Source organism: Grus americana, chromosome 24, assembly GCF_028858705.1.
Source record: "Grus americana isolate bGruAme1 chromosome 24, bGruAme1.mat, whole genome shotgun sequence".
NCBI classification, from domain to species: domain Eukaryota; kingdom Metazoa; phylum Chordata; class Aves; order Gruiformes; family Gruidae; genus Grus; species Grus americana.
In genome coordinates, this window is record NC_072875.1 from 1,063,735 (window position 1) to 1,089,494 (window position 25,760).

General features: G+C 54.9%; 2 protein-coding genes across 8 annotated transcripts in view; one reads left to right on the forward strand and one right to left on the reverse strand.

The window, feature by feature from the left end:
- Positions 1–108: 108 nt before the first annotated feature.
- MCAM (melanoma cell adhesion molecule) lies at positions 109–17,067 on the forward strand. 7 transcript variants are annotated; one of them, XM_054803362.1, is made up of 17 exons: positions 136–293; positions 5,121–5,248; positions 5,359–5,569; positions 5,678–5,748; positions 5,853–5,940; positions 6,126–6,305; positions 6,393–6,520; positions 6,684–6,846; positions 6,936–7,057; positions 7,380–7,518; positions 7,633–7,754; positions 7,854–7,989; positions 8,124–8,141; positions 8,330–8,455; positions 8,724–8,865; positions 9,308–9,425; positions 10,314–11,757. In XM_054803362.1, exons 1-17 carry the CDS (start codon positions 227–229, stop codon positions 10,341–10,343), a joined length of 1,989 nt encoding a protein of 662 aa, XP_054659337.1. In that variant the 5' UTR covers positions 136–226; the 3' UTR covers positions 10,344–11,757. The 7 variants fall into 7 exon arrangements, with proteins under 7 accessions (XP_054659342.1, XP_054659337.1, XP_054659341.1 ...); XM_054803366.1 differs by lacking the exons at positions 9,308–9,425; positions 10,314–11,757 and adding an exon at positions 16,760–16,895; XM_054803364.1 differs by lacking the exon at positions 9,308–9,425.
- Positions 16,693–25,760, reverse strand: part of CBL (Cbl proto-oncogene) — a 44,691-nt gene continuing 35,623 nt past the window's right edge. The window contains exons 13-16 of the mRNA XM_054803360.1: positions 25,187–25,342; positions 24,590–24,693; positions 23,942–24,124; positions 16,693–21,299 (exon numbers count right to left, since the gene is read on the reverse strand). Coding sequence (XP_054659335.1) covers positions 21,019–21,299; positions 23,942–24,124; positions 24,590–24,693; positions 25,187–25,342 — 724 coding nt within the window. The 3' untranslated portion in view covers positions 16,693–21,018. The remainder of the gene's footprint in view (positions 21,300–23,941; positions 24,125–24,589; positions 24,694–25,186; positions 25,343–25,760) is intronic.

The following is a 25,760-nucleotide window of genomic DNA, read 5'->3' on the forward strand; positions in this document are numbered from 1 at the left end:
GGAGGCCGAGCGGGGCGGGGGTCCGCACCCCCCGCCGGGCTGCCGGCTGGGCCGGGCTGTGCTGGGCGCGGCGGCGCCCGGCCGGCTGCCGCTGGGGGGTGATAAGCGGCCGCGGGCGGTGGGCAGCACCGCGCCTTCCTCCTCCTCCTCCTCCTCCTCCGCCTCCTCCGCCTGACGTCAGCCCGCGGCCCCGCTCAGTCGCGGGCGGCCGGCGGCGACGGCGGGCATGGCTGGGGGGCGACGGGCGGCCGGGCTCGCCCTGGGCTGGGGCTGCTGCCTCCTGCTCTGCTGCGGTGAGTGGCGCCGGGCGCGGCGCTGCCGGGGCCGTGTGCCCGCCGGGGCCGGTCCGCTCCGGTCCGTGCCGGGGCCGGGCGCACCTGCGGGCGCTGCGGGTCAGCGGGGCGCTCGGGGGCGGCCGGGCCGGGGCCGCGCTGCGGAGCCGCGGGTGCAGCCGCCGGCGGGGCGGGGCGGGGCGCGGGGCCCCGCCGTCCCCGGGCAGGGATGCCCCTTCGCCCCGTGCTGCCGCCGGCCGCAGCGGCACGGCGCTCCGGCAGCAGGGGCGTGCGGTGCTGGGGTCTGCTGGGGTCTGCCGGCCTCTGCCCGCGCCCCGGCCCCTTCTCAACGCCGGGCTGCGCGCTCCGAGGGGGCGAGGGGGGGCGGCAGCCGGCGGGGTCTTCTCCGCAGAGGCGCTCCGGGGCCAGCCCGGGCAGCCAGCAGAGCTGACGCCCTTCGGGCGCTGCCTGGCTCCGGGCCAGGAATGCCAAAATTGTGGTGCCGGGGGAGCCTGGGTGGGAGCAGCCCCCTCGAGGCTATGTCCTCGCCTGCACGTCCCCGGGCTCGGCGGAGGTGGGTGCGGGTGTGGGGAGCCGGGAGCGCCCCATTCCGCTCTCGGGGCCCCCTTCCAGCCCCCCTAAAGCAGGACAGGGTGAGGGGTGCCCTCTGCGTCCCCGAGGGGGGCTGGCCCGTGGCCAGGGAAGGTGGCCGGCGCAGGGCAGGCTCCTGGGGCTGTGCTCCGTGGGGGCAGAGGCAAGGGCGTGGGGGGGCAGGGTGCCGGGGTGCCCCCACGTGCGTTCATTGTGCGGCAGGGTGAATTGGTCGAGTTATTAGGAAGCATCCACCCCTTTCCTTCTAAGGAGTTTTTCCCTGAGCACTTTGTTTCCCTTGGCTTTTTTTCACGCTTTCTTTTTTTATCCTCTTTCCAGTCCATTTTCACCCTCGGGGGCGGCTGCATTTCCTGCCCTGCCCTGCTCCCTGCAGCACGCTCTCCCCTCGCCGGGGGCCAGGGAGCGGTCCCGGTGCGCTGGCTGCTCCCTGCCGCCTTCTCGCCTCGTCCCTGCCCGGCCGTGCTGCGGAGGTGGCCCCGGGCGCTGGGGAAGCCTGCTCCGGCCGAGGCGTTGGCACCCCCGGAGAGCTGAACACCCGAGCCAACCGCAGCCTGGTTCCACCCCCGGCCCGTGCTGGGATCCCCTTCCTCACAGCACATGTGCCGAGCGAGGCGTTTATTGGTTGGCGGCATCGGTGTGTTTGCAAGCCCAGCCACGACAAAAGGCTTGATGCTTCCCAGAAGCGTGATGGGCCACAGCCAAGCCATTCCCAGGCGGGCTGGGGCACTCACTGTGCTGCCAGGGCGGGGGGCTGCGCCCGCACGGGAGCTGCCAGTGCCGCCCTCGCCCCTTCTGCGTTGCAGTCTCCGGCTGTGAGAGTTGCCACCTGGCTGTAGGGCTGGGGCTGTGAGCCTTTCCTCTCCTGGTGCACAAGGCTGGGTCCTAATGGCAGCGGTGGTTGGGGGCGCAAGGCGCTGGTCCCTCCTGCAGCAGAGCCTTGGCTCCCTCCCCATCCCCAGCGCAGCGAGGGCTGGGGCGGAGGCTGCTGGGTGCTGGTGCTGCTTGCTGCAGCCTGTTTCTCCTCTCTACGAGGAAGAAGGGATGCAGGTGATCCCGCTCCGTGGAAGCTAGGGCACCCCGGCTCCGGAATCTGTGCAGGAAAGGCAGCCCTGCCAAGGCAGAGAGGGGCAGCGTGCGTGCATGTGTTGGGAGCGGGAGGGATCTGGCCGCAGCTGGTTTCCCCGCGGAAACCTCAGGCATCCTACGTGCGGGTCCAGACCCCTGCGGTGCCCCTCCTCTCGCTGCTCCGTGCCAGGGGCTCTGCGCTGGGGCCTCTGCGCCGCCAACACAGCCGTGCTCCTCGCTGGCTCCCCACACACCTCGGCTCCACAGGAGGCTGGCGGAGGGGCTGTGCTACTCCCCACCCCCTTCCCCGGCTCTAAAAGCAAATCTTTGTTCTTGTGGAGCTCTGGCTGCTGGCCGGCTGTCCGCCAGCCAGATGGAAAGGCACGGGGGCTCTCCTCCCTTCCCTGCTTGCTTGCTGCAGACGTCCTCTCCAGATCTCTAGGTCTCCCGCTGGAGCCGTGCCAGGTAGTTGGGGTGCACGGTGGAGGCGGGAGCTCAGTGTGCTGATGGGTCTCCAGCCCTGCCCAGGTTCCCGCACCGAACCAGCGTCTGCAGCCACGCTGGGCCCGAGGGAGGATCGCCGTGTCCCCAGAGCCTGCTATGCCGGGGTGCCGGTGCGCAGTGCCTCTCCAGCGTGCCCACGCGCCGGGCTTGGCTGTGGGGTCCTGGAGCTGCGGGAGGAAGCCTTGTGTCCCCCACCTAGCTGCACCAGCTGTTGCTGGGTGCTCCTTCCAGCCTGGGGGAGGACTGGTATCCAGTCTGCCCTGGAGGAGGTGGGGAGCAGTGAGCCCTTGTTCCAGGCAGGGTGGGGGCTGCCGTGCCCACGTCCACCTCCTCAAGGGCAGTGGATGGGTGGGAGGGAGGGATGTGTGCCTCATGCCAGCCCCGGATGCCAGCCATTCTCCAGCTCTGAGCTCATGGTTTCTGTTGCTTCGCGGCCCGCACGAGGGCTCTCATGCCGAGCAGGTCAGCGGGGTGGGCCAGCAGCTCTCCCTCTGCCCGGTGCCCATGCCGAAGGTCTAGAAGTGATGGGGGAGCAAAGCCTGGCCTGGCTGCCTGCAGCCCAGAAGTGTCAGGGCTCAGGGGAGAGTGCAGGGGGCAGCGGGGGCGTGCCCCGGCCCCAGGCTTGCCCAAGTCTGCGGGTGCCCAGCTGCGTTGGGCTGCCAAGTTGTGGTCGTGCAGGCGGGCAGGTGTCTCTCAGGCAGAGTTATCTTTTCCTATGTACGCTCGGTCCAGTTTCCTGACCCCGGTGCCTGCTTATCTCTGGGGCTTTCACCTGTTTTTCTAGCACCTCCTTTCCTGTGCGGCGATTTGCTTGTTCCTCTTTGCTTAGTGACAACTGTACTGTGCTGATGGGGTGGATGAGGGCCAAAAGCTGGCTGTTGGGGTGTCCTGAGGTTGCTAGTCCTGTGAGACGGGGTCTTTGCTGTGGCTGCGCGCTCCTGGCTGCATTTTGGGGCTGTGCCTCCACATATCCACTCCAAAGAGTATTTTGTGGGCACGGCATTGCCCTTTGAAGTTGCCTCACTTGTGAGGCTCCGTGGCTGTTACCGAGCGGCGCTATCAAGGGAGCTGTTGACACAGCTGGCTTCCTCCAGCCTCTTGTCCCCAGCTCCCATACCTGGGCTGGGCCGTGGGTGCCACGTGGCTGGCCCTGTTGCTGGGAACAGACCACGGTCCCCTCCTGCAGGGCTGCGTGCCAGCCCAGGGCGTGCAGACCCCCCTTGCTTTGGCATCCACAGGGTCAGCGGCGATGGCGCTCCCAGCCTTGCCGTGATGCAGCCCTTGTTTCTACTGTGTCCGGCTGGGGCTGCTCTACCCCCAGCCCCTTGGGAAGCTACTCTGTTCCCTGTCCTGGATCAATAGCCATTACCTTCCCCTGCCGCTCTGGAGCGTGGCCAGGAGCTCCATTACTGCTGCGGGCGAGCGGGCGGCTGGGCTGGGAGGGAAGGTGGGGTGCTGGGGTGGGCAGACTCTGCTCGCTGGGGGTGCAGGTCCCTGGAGCCACCCGTGCTATGGGCAGGCAGCGCTGGGTTTGCTCTGTGGGCAGGGAGCCGAGGAGCGGTGAGGGGCTCATCTTGCGTATGCTGCAGGGGTGGATGGTCCGACCGCTGGGTTCTGGGTTCCTCCCTGGGTGGCGGGGTCAGAGCTTGGGGAGGGACCCGGGAGTCCCGGCTGCACCATGGCCGTGGTGGCTGGGGGCATGCTGCCTCCCCGAAGGGCCCTTTTGCCTCGGAGGGAGAAAGGGAGCAGCAGGAAGCTGGCTGGGGCACCCACCCTGAGCTGCTGCCCTGTGTGCCCCGTCCCGCTGCAGAGGAACACAACGCCTCATTCACGCCCCAGCTCCCGGGGCCGCTGCGGGGGCCGCGCGGGCTGACGTCAGGGCTCTGCTCCCGGGCCGCGGGAAGGTGCAGCCCTTGTGCGCCAGCTTCAGCCTCCAGTGCCCAGCCCCTTCCCCTGCTGCTGCTAACCTCCCGACACCTCCTTGCCTGGCCCTTGGGGCCAGCGAGGCGCGGTGGGTGCTGGTCTGGGACAGTCTCAGAGCGGGGGCGTAGATGCGTGCTCCGGGATGCGAGGGGGATCAGCGCTGCCCTGGGCTCGGATTAAGGCAGCCGGCAAATCGATCCGCTCGCTTTGCGGGCTGCGGAGACGCAGCCCCTTTCCATACCCATCCCCGGGCAGGGTGCAGATGCTCCCCGTCTCGGTGGTGCGCGGGGGAATTGGAGGGCTCAGAGGTCCTGCTGCCCGTTTCAGCAAGGCTGGGATGCCATGGGGAGGGCAGGTCTGGTGGGAACTGCGACAGCAGTAGGGCGGGCGGTTGTCTCCAGGCGTTCTGGGGAGAGCGGTGGTGCGAGCACAGCGTGCCTCGTCCCCTCTCTGGGAACAGGGCTGGCGGCCTGAGCCCACGGGCTCTCCGTGGATGCAGAAGGCAGCGTGGCAGCGGGAGCGGGACTGTGCTGCTGGCTGGCACTCCCCCCGGGCTGGGACACGGTGCTTGGGGACGCTGGGTGCTTGGGGACGCTGGGTGCTTGGGGACGCTGGCGCAGGACACGGCTCTGCCCCACCCCCTTTGGGGGATGGAGATGGGGACATGCCCAGGCTGAGCTCCCTTGCTGACTCAGACACGGGGGCTTCCCTGTGCTTCCTGCCCCTGACGGCTCTGTCCCGCAGCTGCAGCCGGCCAGCTGGAGGTCTCCATGCCGGCAGTGGTTGAAGTGGAGACCGGGGGCACGGCCAGGATGGAGTGCAACTTCTACGTCCCCGGAAATGGTTCCTACACCTACATCAACTGGTTCTACGTGAGTGCTGGCCCGGGAGAGGAGTGGTGGGCGGTGGGCGGGGGTGGCCGCTAGCCAAAGGCTTTCTCCTGGGCTCCCCGTCAGCCCGGCTTCGGCCCCTTGCCTTGCAGATCGACCGCAACAACTTGGTGAGGCTGTGCCACATCACGGGCAGCGAGGTCGTGCAGGAGAACACAGACTACAAGGGACGGCTGTCGGTGGGGGAGGACAAGGCCCTCTCCATCAGCAGGGTGACGGTGCAGGACGCCAGGACCTTCGTGTGCCAGGTTGGGGCGGGTAGCCACGGCGTGGGTGAGAACCGCACCGAGCTCCACGTCTACAGTGAGTGATGGGGCAGGAGAGCAGCACAGCCGTGCATCTGCTCTGCGGGGCCGGCGGGGGATCTTGTCCCATCCCTACAAACACGTGTCGGGTGGCTTCTCTTTCCAGAGGTCCCCGAGGCCCCTGAGATCACGGCCAACCCGGGAGGCATCTCCGTGCAGAGCAGCGACATCCCGCAGGTGAGGAGAGGCCCCGCGTGGGGGAGCGGGAGGCTCCCAGCCGTGCCAGGCTCCCCTCTCCCCGGGGGGGCACCCTGCGCTCAAGACTCTCTCTGCCGCTGCAGATTGCTCAGTGCGTGAGCAGGAACAGCTTCCCGCCCCCCAACATCACGTGGCACAAGAATGGGGAGCAGCTGCAGCCGGAGGAAAAGAGTGAGTTGGATGGGGATGGGGAACTGCACCTGCCTGCTCAGGAGAGCACTTGCGCTAGCCAGGGTCTCCTTGGCTGGCGACTGGCAGCCCGTGGCCACCACAAGGAGCCCTGTGCTCCCGAGGGAGCCCTCCTTGCCTTCCGCGGCCTCCCCGTGGGCTGGGAACAGCGGCTGTGTCCCTTGCAGTGGTGAAGATCCCGTACACGCTGACCCGCGAGTCGAGCGGGCTGTACACGGTGAGCAGCACCCTCTTCACCCACGTCACCCGGGAGGACCGCAACTCCCTCTACCACTGCACCGTGCACTACTGGCTGCGGGGACAGAGGCGTGACGTGGAGTCGCAGCGAGTCAACGTCACCATCTTCTGTGAGTCAGGGGCTGGGAGCCGTGCCTGCTGGCCGGTGCTGCGCGGCAGGGCCCCACATCGACCCTCCCCGCTCCCTCCTCCCCCAGACCCCGCGCAGCACGTGAAGCTGCAGGTCATGCCGTCCTCGGCGCTGGTGAAGGAAGGGGACAACGTGAAGCTGGTCTGCGAGGCCGACGGGAACCCGGCACCTGTCTTCAGCTTCTACAAGAGAGAGGTGAGGCCAGAGGGGACCTGGGCACTTCTCCCTTGGCGGGCATCTCGTGTCCTGGCTGCTCCTTGTCCCCTGCCCAGAGGGCCTTGGGGAGTGGGATGCAGCGGCTGGGGTGGAGGGTGCCTGTGCGGGGCTAAGCGCTCTGCTTTCTCCCCGCCTCCTGCAGCTGGAGGACAGCTGGCAGGACCTGACGTCGCTGGCGGACACCAATAGTGGGGTGCTGAACCTGCACGATGTGAATAAGAGCAGCAGTGGCTTGTACAGGTGCCAGACCCTGGACTTGGATGATATGAGACAGCTGGAGAAGGACGTGGAGCTCGTTGTGAACTGTAAGGCAGGGGGACGGGACCCCGTGCACCTTGTGGTGGGTGCCCGCTCCCTCCTGCTCACCCTGCCCTGGCCTTCATCCCTCTCCTAGACATTGAAGGGGTCCATGTGAAGATGGAGCCATCCTCACCCCTTCGGGAAGGGGACAGCGTGAGGCTGAGCTGTGACGCCCACAGCCCTGTGGCCCTGGACTACCAGTGGAGGGATGAGAAGGTGAGCCAGCATTCGAGTACTGTCACGCTCGGGGTCGGCAGGCCTGGGCTTTGCGGCAAACTAGGCAGAGCCGGGAGCTTGCCGCATCTCTCCTGAGAGAGGCCAGGGGTGGGATTCCCCCTTGCACGGACCTGCGTTGTCCAGCGCTACCTCTTGACCTTCTGGCCAGTACTGCAGAGAGGTCCCGTGCTCGCAGGCTCGCTCGCCGTGTGTAGGAGGGCGGGCTGAGCCCCTTTGGGGCAGCTGCAGAGCCTGGGGTGCTGGGTGCAGAGGGGTCGGGTGCTCAGGACTCACTGCCGGGGGGGCATTCCCTTCCCAACAGGGCAGGAAAGTTGCAGAAGGGAACCAGCTCCTTCTGAGCAACCTCACCTTCGAAACCTCCAGCAACTTCAGCTGCAAGGTGATCGCCCCAAGCGTGCCGGGGCTGGAGCAGAGCAAGCAGGTGGCTGTGGCTGTTCAGGGTAAGAACCGACGTGCGCGTGGGCACGTCACCCTGCCGGAGCGAGCCTCATCCGCCCAGCGTAAGCCCCGTTCCCCCCCGAGAGCCGTGGGTGCTTGATGTGCCCTCCCCACAGGGAAGCCGCGGATTGTTGCTATCAGCTCCCCGATGTATGTGCGGCAAGACGAGGTGGTGAACCTGACCTGCAAGGCCATCGCCTTCCCCAGGCCCTCTGTCCATTGGAATGTCAACGGGACGGTGAGAGCTAGGGAGGGTGCTGGGTCCAGGCCCTGGTCTCTCAGAGGGGCTGCGCGTTGCCTCGGGCGCTGAATCCTTGGCTGCCTCCCCCCCTCGCAGGCTCACGAGTACGTTGAAAATCAGCACATCGCCAGCAACCTGACAGTGCGTGTGAACCACGACCTGCTGCGGGCAGGAGCCATGTGCAGGGTCTCCAATGCGCTGGGTGTCAGCGAGAAGCACATCCAGCTGCTCGGTGAGTCTCAGGCGCTGCCCTCCGCCCCGGGAACCCAGGGAAGGATTAGTCCCCCTCACGCAGGTGCTCGCGTGTGCCGTGCTGCCGTGGCGTGGCTGACCTCTGTCTCTTTCCTTCCCTTCCTGCTCTACCAGTGGAGTCCGTCAGGAAAGGTTAGTCTCTGCACGGCGCCGGGTGCACGCGGACGTCAGCCCAGGCTCTGGCGGGAGCACGCCGCCCACGGGACTCGTGCTCCCCTCTGGCCTGGGCACGCAGGCTTGGCTGCTGGCTCTCGCACGGCTCCTCTCTCCCTGCCGAGCCGTGAGGGAAACGGAGTCTCTCTCCCCACCTGTTTCTGCAGCGGTGGGAAAGCCACATGCTGGTCCTCATCGTGTAGCCCAGCGAGACCATCAGCTGCAGCTTCCTGCGGCCCGGGGCCACTGGGCGAGGAAGCAAAGGGATGGCCTGGTGCCTTGCAGGAAACCCTGTAAGCTATCCTATGGCACGCCGGGGCACGGCAGCCGCGAGCAGAACGCAAAGTGTGTTCGTACAGAAACTGTCCTAACGGAGCATTTTTGTACTGGCATCTGCATCCTGCAGGGAGCCGGAGAAGCACCGGGAACTGGAGTCCCCATCGTGCTTTCTTGGAGGAAGGGGCCCTGTCCTTGTCCCCAGAGGGGTGCAGCAATGCAGAAGCTGGAGAGCATCAGGGTGGGAGAGGCATTAACTTCTTCCTCCTCTCCCGTTGTGTTTAGATCAAAAGACACCAGAGAGCAAAGGGGTGATCATCGTGGCGATCATCGTCTGCATCCTCGTGGTGGCTGTGCTGGGGTCTGTCATCTACTTCCTGCACAAGAAAGGCAAGATCCCGTGTGGCCGCGCTGGGAAACAGGACATGTAAGCACTGCTGCCCGCCCTCCCAGGGAGTCCTCGGGGCTGGAGGTGCTTGCCATCGCTCACGCTTCCCATCTCATTGCACCAGCTGCTCCCCGCCCAACGCGGAGGGACTGCAGCCTTGGGGGTCACCGTGCTGGGGTCTCTGCAGCGCTTCCAGCTTCCCACAGCCTGGGGTCCGCACTGCTCGCCCTGTCCACGCAGGGAGGCGATGAGGAGGATAGCAGAGTGGTAGAGCAGCCAAGGGACTCTTCCCCAGAGAGGGGCTGGGCAGCCCAAAGCTTTCCCTGAGCTGGAGCCTCTTTCACCCCTGGGCTTCCTCTGCCCCGGCCCCGCTCCAGAGCATCCCCTGAGATGGAGCCCCAGGGCTTGGCCTCGCTCGACCGGCCACGTGCCCTCTTTGGTATCGCAAATGTGTCTCAAAATTGTCACCTCCCTCCCCTAGCACAAAGCCAGAGGCACGTAAAGACAAGATTGTAGTTGAAGTTAAGTCAGATAAACTTTCCGAAGAGGCGGGGCTCCTGCAGGGCGCCAACGGCGAGAAGAGACCTGCCGCTGACCAGGTAGGACAGAGCGTCGTGCGCTGCCCTTCCCCAGGGCCAGGGCTGCTCCCAGGGCTGGGAGCGGCGGTGAGGAGCGTACGGGGGCGCGTTGAGGTAATGCTTTTCTCCTCTCCGCAAGCTCCTTTCCCGGCACTTCCCACCCTGCATGGGCCTCCATCATCCATCAGCAGCACTCAAGAGGGGCCGTGGGAGGGAGGGGAGGTGACAAAGCCACAGCTCTCCGCTCCAGGGACGCGGGAGCGCTCCTCCCCTGCGCGTGGGCAGCTCTGCTCTGTGCCAGCCCCTGGCACCTCCTGGGAGCACCCTGCCCGCCGCCCGGCCTGCTTGACGCTGCCGCCTTCGTGCTCCTTGGAGCAGGAGCTGGGCTTCCTGGGGGGGGCCGGGAGAGGGACCTGCCTGAACATCTCTTGCCAGGAGTCAGAGCGGGGGCTGCAGGAACGGGCCCTGCTCTGGCATCTCCGAGCCAAATCTCTCAGCGCAGGATGAGAGGAGTCTCCTGAGCTGGGTGCTTAGCTCTCACCCGGGGCCGAGAGCCGCCGGGGGCTTGAGCAACTCTTCACAGTCTTGGTGCCGGACCAGCACCGTGCTGAGGCAGGGCTTGTCACGCTTGTGCGTCCTGCGGAGCCGCAGGAGGCGGCACCGGAGTGCTCTGCGGTTTTATTTGCCTTAGACCAAGAGATGACCCCACGCTCGTCCTGCTGCCTGCGCAGCTCGCGCTCGCCGCCCCTTGCCTTGGGGCGCGTGCTCGGCCGCCACGGGTGGCCCGAGCTGGTGGCTCTCCCTCGTAACGTTGCTGTCTGTCATGCGGACACCTGCAGTGCGGGATCTGGTTCTGTGTTCACCCCTAAATGTTTTCTTTTCCCCTCTGTCTGTTTTGGTGGACTGAAGAGCGAGAAATACATCGATGTGAGAAACTAGAGAGGGAATCTACTAAGTGCTTTCTTCCTTCAAACCTTTCCTGCTCTTGGATCGCCTCGTCCCACCCCTGCTCCAGTACCTGGGGAGCACGACCAGAGACGATTAGTGCGTCGCAGTGCTGAGACCCAGTGCGCAGGGGGCACCCCCCGACTCACCCGTCTGTTACCTCAACCGTGGGCTTGCAGGTTGTCGACTTAGCAGCAGCGAAGCTGGACTTGCTTACTACTACAGAGAAGCCAATAGCAATATTAAAAAGAAATATGCCGTTAAGCTACCCGGTGGAAGGATTTGGGCTTTTGTAGGAAATCTGTCCTGTACTTGTGTGGGAAGGTTTTGATGCGTTTTTACCCCAAACTTGCTCAGAAAAGCTGGTGAAATTTTACTTTTACTTCTGGGTTGTCCCAGGCACCTTAGATGTAGTGGCGTGCAGGTTAGATGAGCGAAGAACGGAGGTGGTGCGTTAGAGCGGCATTTGCCACTTGCTGGGGAGGTGTTAGTGCTTTGCTTTTCCTTTGAACTGTTCTTGCCTCTTTGGTTTAGCGCAGCGTGTCGGGGCGGTGCCGCGCGGGTCGGCAGCTCCGTGACGGGTAGCTGTGATCCTATGGCAGGCGAGCGCCTGGCAGAGCAAGGGCAGGGGCGCCCGTTTCTCAGGCGCACGCCAAACCGAGGGCTTAGGTTCTCTGGTTCGTGGCGTAGCCTTGCCGACTCGAGGCGGAGGGCTTCCCTCTCCCCGCGCCCCGGGGAATTGGATTGCTTTTAGGGGGCTGCACAGCTGCTGGCAGTAGCGGGTCCCAGAGCGCCCCCCAAATTTGAAACTAAAGAATATTAGGCCAGGGCCAGCCAGCGATGTCTCAGGGTTTGTTTTCTGTTGTGCCGAACACTTACCAGCCCCAGGTAAAGCTGGTTTATTTCCGTGCTTCGGTGGCACCCCTGGCCCCACAGCCAAGCCGACGCCGCGGCAGCTGGGTGGCGGGGAGGGGAGCCGGGCAGGCAGCCCCCCTTTAACTGCTGCTGCCGTGGCCTGTCCCAGCCTTCTGCCCGAAACGTGGCTCTCCCTCCTGCCTCCTCCTCCAGAGAGCAGCCGCCCGCAGCCCCCCCCTTCCTCTCGGTCACGTCCCCTCAGTGCTACGCTGTCCACGGGCTCACCTGCCCCCAGGCCTTGGGCGAGGGGTGACAGGAGACGCGTCCCCTTGCGCACCCCCAGCATCCTCTGCCGGCAGCGGGGAGCCGTGCGGCAGCCCGGCGGCCGGCGCCCCGACGAGCGGTGAGCTATACTCGTGAGCTACAAGTGTTGTCGAAGCAAAAGCTTTGGTTTATATATATTTTTGTTGGATTGTGTGTAAATTTCCAGAAGTTTTGTCTGATACTTGCAAGGTTTTTTTTATATATGTGAAAATAAAGTACAAAGTTCAAAGGCGCATTCTGAGTTTGTTCCCAGTAGCAGGCCCCGCCGGGACGGTGGGGGCAGCGTCTCTCTCCCATCCCCGCTCAGCTTCAAGGCTCCCTTCCCCAGGAGCAGGTTACCAGGGCACCCCGCGCGCTCCCACCTCTACGTTTGCTTCCGCGGCGGCGGGACTTTGACCTAGGACACGGGCTTCGATCGGCAGCGTGGGCTTGAACCCCTCTTCCCCCAGGCCCCCGGCAGCGGGGCGCCACAGCGGAAGGTCGCGGTGGGCTGGCGGCCGCTGCCCCGGGGTCTCAGCCCGGCTGCTCTCAGCAAAGCATCTGCAGCGGCACGCGCTGCCGTGGCGCGGCTTTTGCCGGAGGCCGCCCTTCGCATCCCGGCGGAAGGCAGCGGGACGGGGTTGGCTTAACCTGCCTTTGCGCCGGGGCCGGGGCACGCGTTGTGTTCGCTGGTAATAGGTGACGCCGTTAACGGGCGGCGGACGGGTCTGACGCCGACTACGAAGAGGTAGCAGTAGGCAGTGGCTAACGAGGCACAGATAGTCGTTAGTCGATAATCCTGTTGAAGTTCTCACAGGTGACGTGTTTACGCCCCTGTAGCTGGTAACCTGTAATTCTATCGATTCTCGTAAGCAATGGCATTAACAGCTAACGCAGACACTAATAACCACCGATACTAATAGAGCTACTAAGGTATTCTAATAGATAATAGTAGGATTAGATGGTCATAGATAATTGTATTACTAGCGATGGTAGATACTAAAAGATAACACTGTTGATAGAACTCCATAGATCCCAACAGTAGGATCTATTAGTTGTATTAATAGCTAATACAGATACTAATGACTACTCAGAGATAGGTCTGTCACTATATTCTAATAGATAATATCGTTGTAGCTAATCGTAGTGATTGTTACTATAGATACCGATAGATTTTTCCCTTAAAGAATTCTAATAGAATACAACACTTCTTATTCATATACTAGCTACTCTAGATCCTAATAGATAATTCTTATTGATGTACTCTAATACATTTTAATTGGTAATTGTATTAATAGCTACTGTAGATACTAAATACAACGAGGGAGTTAATTTATTGGATGCCAGTAGTGATAGGTTTTAATAGATAATTGCAATAATACTAACGCAGACATAAATAGCTAACGTTGTTGATAGATTCTCATATACTATGAGACAAAAGTGTATGGCTAGCTACTACGTATACCAATGAGAAGTTCCATTTCTGAATTCTAATGATTCTAATAGATAATTGCATTAATAATGACTATTGATAATTCTACAAATAGATTCTGTTATAGATTCTCCTAGACTATCATATTTCTAGCTAATGTAGATTCTAGTAACTACTTGATGAATAAGAGTGTTATTAGATACCGATAGATTATACAAGAAAATCTTATTTCCAGCTACTGTAGATACTAATAAATCTACAACTACATTCTGAGAAATTCTGATAGATAATTTTAGGACCAGCTACTGTAACTACTACTCATGATAACTATGAGGAGTTACCGATTCTGATAGCTAGTGTACAGGTTGAAATAGCTATTTGTATTACTCCCTACTATAAGTAAGTACTAATACATAGTTCTGTTATTAGAATCTATATGAAAACTTTGCTGCTCCCTGCTGTAGATGCTAATAATTACTAATAGACCATTGCTTTAATAGAATGAATTCCAAAAATTGAATTACTATTAATAACTCTCAGTGTCTACAGTGGTTGTTATCTGATAGCTGTAATACTCTAATATAATAAAAAAATAAGAATGAGCCGTTAATGACAGCTACTGTAAACACTAATAACGCTAAAACCAACTCCGTTAGTGGACTCCAATAACCTTAACAAATACCTCTATTAGTAGCTTCTGTAGATACTACTAGTTACTCATCGATAATTGCAGTATTAGAATCTATCACGTGCTAACAGAGCAACGTCTTACCGGCTGTAACAGCTCCTACTACCTGATAAATAAATCCGGTTCTCAAGCGTGGTGTTGCACTGTTACGTGAGTCTGTATCGCGGCTGTGCTCACAGCTGGGGTAGCTAAACGCTGAGAGACGACGCGGGCAGTTAGAGGCTTGTTAGAATGGGTCGGCCTGCACTCCGCTACGGAATAATAACCGCAGGGCAGCGAGTAAGATGTCGTTCAAAGCCGGACAACACCGCAGGACCCCGTGTGACTCCCCCGATCCCTTTGACTCCATTTAACTAGACTGATAGTGCTCGATACCATCGGACTCCGGCTGCCCCCTCATTTGACCCCAGTTCGCATTATTTAACCCTTCTTATCCGCCTTTGACCCTCGTGTTCTCATTTGACCCCAGTAACCTCATTTGACCTCACAGTGATGTCTTTGAGGGGTTCAACCAACCTCATCTGACGGCCGTGTCCTTGTTTTTAACCACCTCTGTTCTCATTTGACCCTCCAGTAGCCTCATTTGACAGCTCAGTGATGTACCTGAGGGGTTCACTTGACCTCACTTGACCCGTGTCCTCAGGTGACCCCGTGTCCTCAGTTGACCCCAATTAACCTCATTTGACCCCACAATGATGTATTTGAAGGGCTCAAATGACCTCAGATGACCCCTGTGTCCTCGTTTGACCCCGTGTCCTCAGTTGACCCCAATTAACCTCATTTGACCCCACAATGATGTATTTGAAGGGCTCAAATGACCTCAGATGACCTCAGTGTCCTCGTTTGACCCCTGTGTCCTCAGTTGACCCCAATTAACCTCATTTGACCCTGTAGAGAAGTATTCAGGGGTTCACATGACCTCAGATGACCTCAGTGTCCTCAGTTGACCCCTGTGTCCTCAGTTGACCCCAATTAACCTCATTTGACCCCATAGAGAAGTATTCAGGGGTTCACATGACCTCAGATGACCCCTGTGTCCTCGTTTGACCCCGTGTCCTCAGTTGACCCCAATTAACCTCATTTGACCCCACAGTGATGTATTTGAAGGGCTCAAATGACCTCAGGTGACCTCAGTGTCCTCAGTTGACCCCATGTCCTTAGTTGACCCCAATTAACCTCATTTGACCCTGTAGAGAAGTATTCAAGAGGCTCAAATGACCTCAGTTGACCCCCGTGTCCTCAGTTGACCCCCGTGTCCTCAGTTGACCCCAATTGACCTCATTTGACCCCACAGTGATGTATTTGAAGGGCTCAAATGACCTCAGGTGACCTCAGTGTCCTCAGTTGACCCCTGTGTCCTCAGTTGACCCCAATTAACCTCATTTGACCCTGTAGAGAAGTATTCAAGAGGCTCAAATGACCTCAGTTGACCTCAGTGTCCTCAGTTGACCCCGTGTCCTCAGTTGACCCCAATTGACCCCATTTGACCCCACAGTGATGTATTTGAAGGGCTCAAATGACCTCAGTTGACCTCAGTGTCCTCAGTTGACCCCCGTGTCCTCAGTTGACCCCCGTGTCCTCAGTTGACCCCAATTGACCCCATTTGACCCCACAGTGATGTATTTGAAGGGCTCAAATGACCTCAGGTGACCTCCGTGTCCTCAGTTGACCCCCATGTCCTTAGTTGACCCCAATTAACCTCATTTGACCCTGTAGAGAAGTATTCAAGAGGCTCAAATGACCTCAGTTGACCCCCGTGTCCTCAGTTGACCCCAATTGACCTCATTTGACCCCACAGTGATGTATTTGAAGGGCTCAAATGACCTCAGGTGACCTCAGTGTCCTCAGTTGACCCCTGTGTCCTCAGTTGACCCCAATTAACCTCATTTGACCCTGTAGAGAAGTATTCAAGAGGCTCAAATGACCTCAGTTGACCTCAGTGTCCTCAGTTGACCCCCGTGTCCTCAGTTGACCCCAATTGACCCCATTTGACCCCACAGTGATGTATTTGAAGGGCTCAAATGACCTCAGGTGACCTCAGTGTCCTCAGTTGACCCCATGTCCTTAGTTGACCCCAATTAACCTCATTTGACCCTGTAGAGAAGTATTCAAGAGGCTCAAATGACCTCAGTTGACCCCCGTGTCCTCAGTTGACCCCAATTGACCTCATTTGACCCCACAGTGATGTATTTGAAGGGCTCAAATGACCTCAGGTGACCTCCATGTCCTCAGTTGACCCCAATTGACCTCATTTGACCCCACAGAGATGTGTTTGAGGGGTTCACATGACCTCAGATGACCCCTGTGTCCTCGTTTGACCCCATGTCCTCAGTTGACCCCAATTGACCTCATTTGACCCCACAGTGATGTATTTGAAGGGCTCAAATGACCTCAGGTGACCTCAGTGTCCTCAGTTGACCCCTGTGTCCTCAGTTGACCCCAATTAACCTCATTTGACCCCACAGTGATGTATTTGAAGGGCTCAAATGACCTCAGGTGACCTCAGTTGACCCCCGTGTCCTCAGTTGACCCCAATTGACCCCACAGAGACGTGTTTGAGGGGTTCACATGACCTCAGTTGCCCCTCGAGTACTCGGTTGCCCCTCGTGTCCTCCTTTGACCCCATGGTGACATCTGCGCGGGGTTCACCTGCGCTCAGTTGACCCCTCGTGTCCTCCTTTGACCCCGTGGGCTCCCTTAGTCCCTGGGTGGTAACAAACCTGTTAATGTAACTGTCGGACTCTAACAGGGCCTGATGGATTACAGCCTCTGGCAATCGAGTCTCTCGGACTACGTGGGCGCTAGCAGCGGCCTTATCGGTATGACCCGCGTAGAGCTCGCGCCTGCTCTCTGTTTGGCAGTGGCCATGAGAGGGAGCCGACCGTAACCGAGAACTGTGGTAACCGTGCAAAGAGCTGCAAAGCCAGTCCCTGTCTGCAGGAGAGCCGGGCCACTAACTGAGCATCCGGGCCTGGGCACCCTCAACAAGATGACTGACCCGGGCTTGAACGGGATAGTATTTTTTTTTTTTTCCAGGACTCACAGAACCAACACAACACAGACGATATGCTACAACAAAGGAAATTTTATTTAAAAATAAAACTTTGTTTTGTTTTCTTTTTACTGACACAGGTGAATGAAATCCCAAACAAAGAAGCTCTTAGTGGGCAGCATACAAGAATGGAAACAATTAATAAATAACATTAGTATAACCTCTAAACATTAACGATGCATTTGCAAACAAAACGAGGACTTTAAACCAAGTGAACCTTAAAGCTCAGCTACTCTCTGTAAGAATATTTACCTTCTGTTTTTCCTTATTCTTTACAGATCTGAAAGGATTAAATACTGCTATTATATTTTTATATTAATGACACTATTATACTTTTTTAAAATATTTTGTGAAAATCTCAACATTTTTAACACTGATATTATACAAATTGGTATTTGTCATTTGAGAGAAAGAACAACTGTTCCTCCCCCACTGGGAATTTCAAAAAAGATTTCTATTAGGAACTTTAAAAATAAGCGTCCTTATTCCCCACTAATTTTTAAAGTGGCACCTTTAAGAAAGTGCCCCGGGAGTTGCATTTTTTCTTGCTCAACTGAAAAAAAAAAACCCATTTACAATAATGACCCTGCCTCAGGATTAGCTACAGTAATGTAATCGGTCTAGTGCAGGAAGCAACATGCTGTACCTGGCTCCCCCCAGGGAAGGGCAGCAGCAAAGCTGCTCACAGTGAAAGGGAGCCTGCTGGTTCCCAGCACAGACACTCCGCTCCATGCCTCGAGCTGCAGCACTTGCAGAGACGGACGCACAAGGGCAGTGCAGCAGACAAGTTTCACCACAGCCCTGGCAGGATACGTCGCATTTCAGATTCCCGTTCAGCTACGGTGGCATTGAACATGCTAGGTCCGATGGAAACCCTGTTCCGAACAGACACTACTTGCCTGCTTTCCACAGCTACCTGCTGCTCGCCGTGCAGAGACACGTACTGGTCCCACACATTTTGTGCCCAGCTCTTACTGTACAAAATGTTTTCTGCTCGCTTCGTGTCCGGGGTTGACAGGCGGGGGAAAACCAGCATTTTTTATGAGCAGAACTCATATTTTGTTACAAGCAAAACTGATCCTGTCATACAATTCTGCTGTCTTCACGCCAAGCTTCGTACAGCACCAGCCCAGACAAGTCACTGTTAGGTAACGTAGGAGCCCTCCACAGCTGAAATGCTACAAAACCCAGTGTCATAGCTGAAGTGACAATTGCCCATCTTTCTTGCTCCTTCTTTTCACCCTTTTCAAAGCAGTCTCACGCTCGAAGGCATCTTTACAGCTTGTCTAGTTCGGGCTCTTCAGTTTCACGGAGGGATAGATACTTAGATCCAGCCTAGCGATGCAGCATTCCCTTAAGAAAGGCACTAGACATTCAGGGGGTTTTTTTCCTTTCTTTTTAAAGTAGCGTCATAAAGTTAACTTCTGAAGAATAAAGATCAAGGAGGTGAAGGGAAAAAAGAGAAATCAACCTTAGGCTTACCCTTCTGAAAGAACAACAACCAAAAATACACTGTACAGTGCCTGGATTGACTTCACAGAGCGCAGCCATAAGACATGGTCAGGACTCTGCTGCACTTCAGTGGTACTAGCAAACACTTACATGTCTAAGGAAGAAAAGCCAAAACTTAAGTTTCTTATACCAGTTTAAGACACAAACAGTGCACAGAAAGGACACATGCAGAAAAATCAGTGATACATGCCACAAAGATTGCTCTCTCTAATACCTGCAACAACACCCATAGGAACGTCTCTTGGCACGTACACCCCAAAGACAGGCCTGTAATAGCTCTGCTAGGCATGATTTAATTTAACGTTACGACGAGCCTGTAATAAAGGGCTTGTATGGGACAGGGCATCACTACTCTGATCACACACACTGTGCAAGACAAGAGTTAAGGCTTTCTAGCTGGCTGGACTTGGCTCTTACGCAGCCTTGGCAGTGGCAAGAGTCACAGGCCACACTCGAACGCTCTTGCACCGAGTTCACACAGCAAGCCAGAAACGAAGTGGCTCCAAACCCAACATGGAGCTAGTGGCAGCACTGGAGAGAATATGAAAAAGAGGGACATAAAACCGTAGTGCTCCCTCACAAAAGGGTTTTTACCTGGTTCTCCAGAACAAAGCCAGGAAGTAACTCCCATACGCTAGGACTGGTTGCTCAGGCTCACAAGTGTAACACAAAGGTCTACTGAGAGCCCAACCAGAGCTGCCCCACGTTCCTGCCTCAGCAGCACCAGTGCTGAGCTTGCTTCTCTGGAAGCTCCCACAGACACGCTGACCAAGGCTGCCACGCATAACTGGCAGAGTACTTCACACAGAAAGAGCGGGACTGGTTCATGATACCGCTGACTGTTGCTCATGTGGGCAGAGGAAAAGAGAACAGCTCTTTTCCCCCGAGTGCAATATGCACTGACATAACCCTCTCTGCAACTCAGCACCGTCACCAAGGTCAGACCCTGCTCTTGGCTGAGCCCGACCTCTCTCTGCACCACTGCAGAGCACCATGCCCACTGACATAAATCTCAGCAGTATGCTGCATTTGCAAGTTTCAAACTTGGCCCCAAAGGAGGGCAGTAAAGAGAGACAGTTTGTACTTTTCGACTGCCTGGAACCCACTGCACCAATTTATAAAGCTGTAGATCTAGAGAGAAACGTATACTCTATATAAAACAAACATTTAATGCTTCGTTCCCTTTGCTAATACTTGTTAAGTCCTCTCTGCCAATTGCAATCTGTTTCTCTGAGATCTGGGCCCAGCTACTAGATTCTTTGAAAGGCTAAACTGCATCCAACTGCTGTAATCACTCCAACGACGTTTGAAGTTGTAACCCTTTGCCTAGTGACTACTGCTGCCCTCGGAGAGATGCAACTAATGCTAGACATGCTTCAGAAGGCTAATAGCCTCTCAGTGTACACAGAGCACTTGTTCATCTGCGAGGCTGCGATCTGTGTCTCCCTACTTGATTTAAATCCTCTCAGAAGGAACCACACGCTTCTCGCACATCAAGCATATATGAACACAGTTAAGTAGCTGAATATGCAAGTCAGTTTTTTTTCAAAGTAACAGCCGAGTACTGACTTTAAAGCCGTGTGATTATTTTGCAAATGCGGAAGTTTCCCAGATTTGTTTTAACACAAGCTCTGGCAATACCTCAGAGTAATGGAAATGGAAAGAAGAGCCCTCATGTCGTTTTGATAGCCGTGCAGAGAACTGCTGCATTTCTTTTACTGCAAAGCAGGTAAGATACCAACAAATACATCAGCTGCATCTACCAATTCCACAAAACAGCCTGGCACGAAGACAGCTGGCTCCTGCAAAAGCTCTCTGAAGGAGATGATGGCAAGTGCGCGAAGGCCACTAGTCTGCAACAGCCACCATGCAATTAAGTTAAATAAAACATCATATTTACCAGGTGCAACGTTCCTAGAGAAAGAGTGCATGGGAGTGTCCAGTGACGGCTGCTCAAGCCCAGCAGGGCCACAATCAAGTTTGAGCATTGAAGCACAAAATGCTCAAGGCTAAAAAAGGAGAAGCAGCAGCCAGTTCTTTGCTCTCTCTCAAATCCTTCCCACCCTCTCCCACCCCTCAAAAACACGCAAAACTTCCAGCATATCTATCTGCCTGGAATCTGGTGCTGCCAGTGCTGCCGGCAAGAGGACACATGTGAGAGAAATCCAACTCCCAGCACTGTCAAGATCAAAATGCCTGACAGAAGCTAGTCACGCTATCTCCAGGCAAAAAGGGAGGACTTTAATCATAAGCAATAAATGCTATTATTACAGGCAAGAGGGAAACGCCATGGCAAACAGGAAGCAATCAGAAGATTCTTCCAATGTCTCCTATTTATTCCCAGCAGAAAGTGACCTCCCACAGCTGCTCTAAAAATCCTGAGCCAGACACACAGCAGCAAACAGATCCAAACCTAGTACCATGAACCACAGGACACACCACACCGACCTCGAGACTTTGTTTCTCAGAGCATTCACTTAGAATTCACAGCACAAAACACTCCCCCCAGCCTCCAGGGCATCAGCTCAGGGATCCCTTGTTGCGATACCTTTCTCTACCAACACCCCGGAAATAAATCTGTTCTCTCAAACAAGAGGTAGGGGTAAAGGACTCCAAGACATACACTGTATAAAACACCATTCTGCTCCATTTCATTCCACTGCTTTGAAATCTGGAACCACAAAAACCTGATAACTGATTCTCTTAAGAGGCAGGACTGACCTCAGCACGAAGTCTCTAAAGGAACCCCCTTCCCCTTTGGTGCGTAGCTGGGCTACAGCTGCCCAGGCAGTTGGTCCACAGAAGTTGAAGGTGTGGAGGTAATGTGCTATGTGGCCACGTGCGCAGGGGAGGAAATGGAAACAAACTCCCGGAGAATATTCTTGGCCATTTCAATATTGTTATGTGCAATGACCAGTGCTTTCTGAATGTCCTGATATGAGTAGCCTTGGCTCATTAGATTCTCGATCTCACTGGAGAGTTGCAGAGATGCACTAGTCCCACTGCTGGCTCCGCCTGCTTGGCAGCTCCCTGCTTTCCGCTCAGAATTTATTCTTCGTGGCAGCGGCTTCGGCGGCCTTTCTGGAACTTGAGAGCCATCTGAAAAACCTGGAAGGAGAAATAAATGCATCACTTCAAAAAACGACATGTGGTTCTTGCCTGGAACAAAGTGGGAATGACATTAGACTGATAAACGGCACTTCGAAAACATGCCACTGAAAGCTACACACTGTCTCCAACCAGCCTATCCCTCGCACAGCGGTACAGATTAGTTCAGCTTCCCCTCTCGTGTGCAAAAATGGCTATGGAGGTTTTTTTTAATTAGGAAGCCACATCAGGCTCATTTATTAAGGTAAGACAACGTAAATAGAAAAAATTGACCAGGGATGTATGCGTGCGTGTGAGCAGAGCTCAGGTATCAGCCTTAGAATAAGCAGCAGAGACCTGCTGGGGAAAAATGACACAGAGAATATGCAGGTTTACCAAACATCCCATTTCCTTCTAGAATTAGACCGCAGCCTCCAGTTTAACTGCCCAGATGCTGATCTCTCCTCACAGAACTGCTGTCTGCATTGCAGTGTGCTGAGGGAGTGTATGCGTAAAACCAGATCTATCAGATACAACTCATCCATCACGATCGCTCCAGCAAATGAATTATGTTCTCTGAAGGATCTGTTCCTCTTCCTCTGGCAGCCCATCAGCAGGCCAGGGCCATCTACAAGAGCTCCTGCTGAAGCTCACCCTACCTAACAGCTGGCAGCTACGGCAGATCAGTAAGCTCAGCCTGTCCTGCCTTTTGTCTTAGTCATTCAGATGTGTTACTTGCCAGTAGCCACATCATGCACTGCTCCTGGGAAGAAAAAAGAATAGCCAGTAAACCAAACAAGATACCAAACACTCCAAGGATTTAGCTAATGCCTTGGAGAAGAAACACATTGCTTAATGTGTTAATCCAACATCTGATAATTTTTGAGTTCTAACCTCCTGTATCATTGCAGAAAGCATTTTTTCCTACTTTGCAAATCACAGGAAACTTTTCTGCATAAATATTTGACATCGCCTTAAAGAAAGTTTTATTTGTCTTCTGGAGAAGCTCCTCAAGGCACTCAAGACAGAGTTTTCTAGCAGTAGAACTGATGTACAACAGACAAATTCAAGCAATCCCTTTTTAAGAGTGGGCACTGCAGCACTGGTCAGAAAAGAGCAGTCATTGTGGAGCCCTTCTGAAAAACTCGTACCAAAAGCACTAAGATAGAGAAGGGTCTTCAGAAAACAAATTCATTGAAGCTTCCTCACCAACCACAATGCAGTTCAACTCCCTAATCTTCAAAGTTCAAGCTTCTTACACACAGAAAGCTTTTTGTACATTTGAGAAAAAGGCCTACCCACTTCTCTCCCTCAAATTCTTTCAAAATAGCTGCTTCAGCTTGAACCGGATCAAATCTCAGAGACCATGGGTCAATTTGAAAGGGCAACTACTAGCACAGGGTTTTTTTGGTAAATGATTAAGAAACTAAACTGTAAGGCACAATGCATGAGAACATAAATCTGCCAAAATGTACTCCATACTAGTCATGCTTGCTTAACATCAGGCTTCAGCAGTAGCCAATAGCCAGGGTTTCAGAAAACTGTGTATGCTTCCCAGAGCAGTAACAATCAGCATTTCCACAGCGTTTTTCATTAGCAGAACTCCTAACACTACAAAGCAGGACAACAGCATTGTTATTTCAGGGCTGTATAAACAAAGAAGCATCGATGATTAAGCTCAGTACTTCATCTGGGAGGGGGATGTGAGCTCTCTCTGCCCCTTTTTATCCTTGTCAGCCACATTCTACAGACACAGTGACAGGCCTAAAAAGTGAGGCAGGGAGCAAATAGGAGTGGCAAAAGCTAATAGACTTCTCTGCCCTAGTAAACTCTTCTCTGCGCTGAAGAAGGGCAAGATCAAGGAAGGAGGAGTGGTGAGCAGGTGAACAGAAGACTGGGCCAAGTGGTCTTCTGCCTGCCATCTACCTCCAGGAGGAAAAAGAAACTCACTCCTCTTACTTGGCAAATTGTCAGGGGGTTCAGACACGCTGAAAGCCCCCCAACAAGAAGAATTTTAGAGCTTCCTTTAGAGCTGTTGGGCAGTTGCAGGGAATAAGTCAAGCGTTATTCGGAAAGGCTCTTGAAGAGACGAGGCTTTAAGTTTTGCCTGGGAGAATGTGCCTTGCAGCCAGAAGGACAAGATGTCCTCTACTCCCCAGGGACAAGCAGCTGACCTTGCTGAGCCACCCGGTCCCTGCTCAAAGGAACCCACAGCCTCAAACAGTACAGTTGTGCCACCTGCTGGCAACAACCGCAGCCGAGACAGCCACACAAGCTCTGCAAGGCCAGCCATGTCATCTTCTACTCAGAGCAGTGATAAGCAGGAATGTTCTGAAGTTCTGTTTCATGCCCTGGTACGCTCTGGTATAACAGGTATGCCATGCCTTGTAGGCAATAGTGGCTTAAGGAATATTCTTTAAGCTGAGGAAAGGTTTTCCTAACTGTGATTTAAATGTGATTTGCTAGCTCAGTGATTAAATGACCAAGGCAGTCCATTCCAAGTTGTAAATCAAACTGAACACCTAAGAATCAGTGTAATTCTGCCTTGTAAACCTGATTTTACAGCTTATATAGAAAACCTTGAGCGAGTGACAGAAGTTTCAAACGCGCATAGCAAGCCATCAGTACTCACTACAACATGAAGAATGTGAGTGTTCTCTAACCTGTTACAGGGTCATTTTCCAAAGACATTCGGCTGAAGGCAGGTGTGGCATTGGAGATATCAGACAGTGTGCGACGAGCAATAGCAACTGGTAGCGGTGGTTTGGGGATATCATAGCCATCTTCTTCATTTTCTGACTCTTCAGGGCCATTGCTGGCAGTGGCTGCTGCCAGATCCCCTTCATCTAGAAAAGAGGCACATTCTGAGCTCTGGGGCTGACCAGAGCCTCTGGCTATCAAGGCAGACTCTGTTCCTCTGTAGTCCACAAACATTGTCAGGACAGAGGACTAAGGTCTTGCTGCCCACACCCTACATTCAATGGAAGCTCTTTCCAGAAGGGAGTATTAGATTAAAAATACTTATGATAGATGCGGACTGACAACTGCTGCCCAGAAAAAAATAATCTTCAAAACAGCAATTTTTTAAACAAGTGCTGAGTATTTTTACACTGTATTCCAACTAGGCTTCTCAACAACATTCCCACATGCAGTCTGCAGTACACAGACCCAGATGTTTCCACATACATCCTAGCTATTTTAACAGTGAAAGCAAATAACATTTAATTTAGCCTAAAACGCTATTCCATCTGGGACTGGACCAATTCATTGTACCCCAGTTTCTCAGTTGCTTTTTTAGCACACCCACTCACCAGAAGTGTTGACAATCTCAAAAGCAGAGGACGCTGCTTGGGAGTGAATGTTGTACATTGCTTCATACATACAGCCATCCGTCTGCTGGTCGCGGTCTAAAACTCTGAGGGAGAGAACACACATTTCCCTTCAGACAAGTGACGGTGGGCAATCACCCACCACCTAGCCTTTGTGACTGAGATTCTGCACAGATCCCTGCTTCAAAGTGAAATCACCACTGTTCCGTGAAAGAGTATTTGTTCCAGAAAATGTTCTGGCAATGTCTACTGCAATACAGCATATCAGCTTAAAAGTTTAATTATACCACCAGAACCCAACCTTTTAATAGAATTTTGAATTTCAGTTGCTGCTGCTCTCAAAAGGTTACTGGCAGAAAGAGGGCGGAGTGGTTATCTGACTCCTTTTAATACTGTATAAGGATTCTGCAAAAGAGCAGTAGTCACACTGCATTTACAGTTAGCTGTGTTAGTCTAGATCTGGTGAGCACCACTGGGGCAATTCAGCAAGCCAAGCAAGCAAAATCTCCACCCTTGTAAACAAATATGCTTTCCCAGAGCTGTGAAGAGGAAGCACAGTACATACAGACAGAATCTCACCGTAAACTCTGAGTCATTTCCAAAGGCATTTTGATCTCTGGATTTTGTACAGCGGGACCTGGAGGCACCACAGGCAGAGAGGATGGTGACATGTATTCGGTGTCTTCATCGCTTTCAGACTGTTCTCCAGGAGGCAGTTTTGGTACAGGCAGTGGTCTGGAAGCAGAAGAAACAAGATACAAACATCAGAAAAACATTTACGCCAAATCTAATTAATATCAAAGTGGCCTTTAAAATCCACAGCGGAAGTAATAAGCAGTCATCTTATAGTGATCCTGCCTAAAGAAATAACCTGGTTTTCAGGATTCTCAGAAGCCCAGCTGCAAGGGCACACTGGCACAAGGTCATTATGCAAAAGGAAGTTTACAATATCATACACGTTATACATCACCTACTTCACATAAAGACCAACTCAGAAGTGAATTCATAAAAGAGCTCATGGCAACTGTAGCCTATTTCCTGTTGCCACAGCCAAGGGTAACTACCACCACCATCCACAGACCTTTGGGATGCTGATTTCATCTACTTTCTCTAGATTGTGAAATGTGAATCCGTCAGAGACTGAAACTACGGC